The 1,248-nt window shown below is 33.0% G+C and overlaps 1 protein-coding gene across 1 annotated transcript; it reads left to right on the top strand.

Moving 5' to 3' along the window:
* Nucleotides 1-289: 289 nt before the first annotated feature.
* LOC108967730 (PI-actitoxin-Axm2b-like) lies at nt 290-802 on the top strand. The gene is made up of 2 exons (XM_018931332.1): nt 290-428; nt 517-802. Exons 1-2 carry the CDS (start codon nt 341-343, stop codon nt 693-695), a joined length of 267 nt encoding a protein of 88 aa, XP_018786877.1. The 5' UTR covers nt 290-340; the 3' UTR covers nt 696-802.
* Nucleotides 803-1,248: the final 446 nt, after the last annotated feature.

Raw genomic sequence — 1,248 nt, 5'->3', positions numbered from 1 at the left:
ATATATTTACATACATACATTTGCATAAGTACAAATCCATACAAAGAGGCGTGTGGTTGCATTTAAGATTTCTCAGTCAATTTGCAGCTATCAATAGCATATTATTTTCATTTAAAACAAAATAAGAATAAACGACTAAAAATAAATCAGGTTGTGCAAATCAGCTAAGGCGCACACAAACATGCATACATACTTACATACTTACAGGTGCAAGTAATATTAACAATACTTTTTCATAAATTAAATATGCATTTCGTATTAAAAATCGGCCGTATAAAGGCGAAGCCACAAGAAACTCAACTGCATTTACAACAGTGTTACTCGCTTGAGAACAGTTATCATGCGATTTATTTATATAACCACAGTCGTTTTATTGCTATTAACCACATTGGTGGCCGCACAAGATTCGTCTTGCCCTGGAAAACCACGTAAATGCCTGAACACTTTTTAGATTAAAATTGATCAAATCAATATTTTTTAATTAAATGTGCATTTATTTCTTATTCAACTCTGCAGCAACTCAACTATGTCTGAAACCGATGAATGTGGGTACCAAAGGTCGTAGCTGTCGACCCAAGCAAATGTGGTACTTCAATGAGCGGGCGCAAAAATGCGAACGGCTTAAATATCTCGGCTGCGGTGGCAATGAGAATCGTTTCTGCACTTTGTCGGGCTGTCAGAATTCCTGTATTTAAGTGATGGACACAGTACTTTTTGTGTATGCAATTTTTTATTGATATGTAATAATCTATGTTAAAGCAAATATTACAAATTTATGTTTTGCCTGGTGGTTTGTCTACTATTTGGAAATGGGTTATTAAATCATAGCAATCGGAACTGCATTCCGATGTTGTGTTTAATATTTTAAGCATTATTTACCATATAACTATATAACATATAATTGTTTTAAAAGGCATGTACATATATATGGTACTTAATATTTTCTAAGAATTTCTATAGCCCATGCGCTAAAATACCCTTCACAGTTGTATTCCTTATAACATAACAGGGTATATAAAAATCTTTTATTTAATATGGCAGCTATAGGCTAAAATAGAGGAAATTACGTGTGGAAAAATTAAGTTTTGAAAAACTGAGGTACTAGTTCGTTTATATACAGACTGCTGGACGGTCGTGGTGAACTTACTGTACCCTGAAATTTTAAATGGATCTAACTCGTTCTCGGTATAAAACGCGCTTATAAACATTTTTTACTTCTTACAGCAAATTTAAAAAAAGAAATGTAGC

The sequence above is a fragment of the Bactrocera latifrons genome, unplaced genomic scaffold (assembly GCF_001853355.1).
Source record: "Bactrocera latifrons isolate USDA-ARS-PBARC rearing strain unplaced genomic scaffold, ASM185335v1 scaffold_197, whole genome shotgun sequence".
NCBI classification, from domain to species: domain Eukaryota; kingdom Metazoa; phylum Arthropoda; class Insecta; order Diptera; family Tephritidae; genus Bactrocera; species Bactrocera latifrons.
Note: the sequence above shows the minus strand (reverse complement) of the source record. Positions and strands in the feature narration are given on the sequence as shown.

Coding starts and splice junctions, on each gene's coding strand:
- LOC108967730 (XM_018931332.1), top strand. CDS start 341: ATGCGATTTATTTATATAACCACAGTCGTTTTATTGCTATTAACCACA. Junction 429..516: donor GTCTTGCCCTGGAAAACCAC/GTAAATGCCTGA, acceptor TCAACTCTGCAG/CAACTCAACTATGTCTGAAA.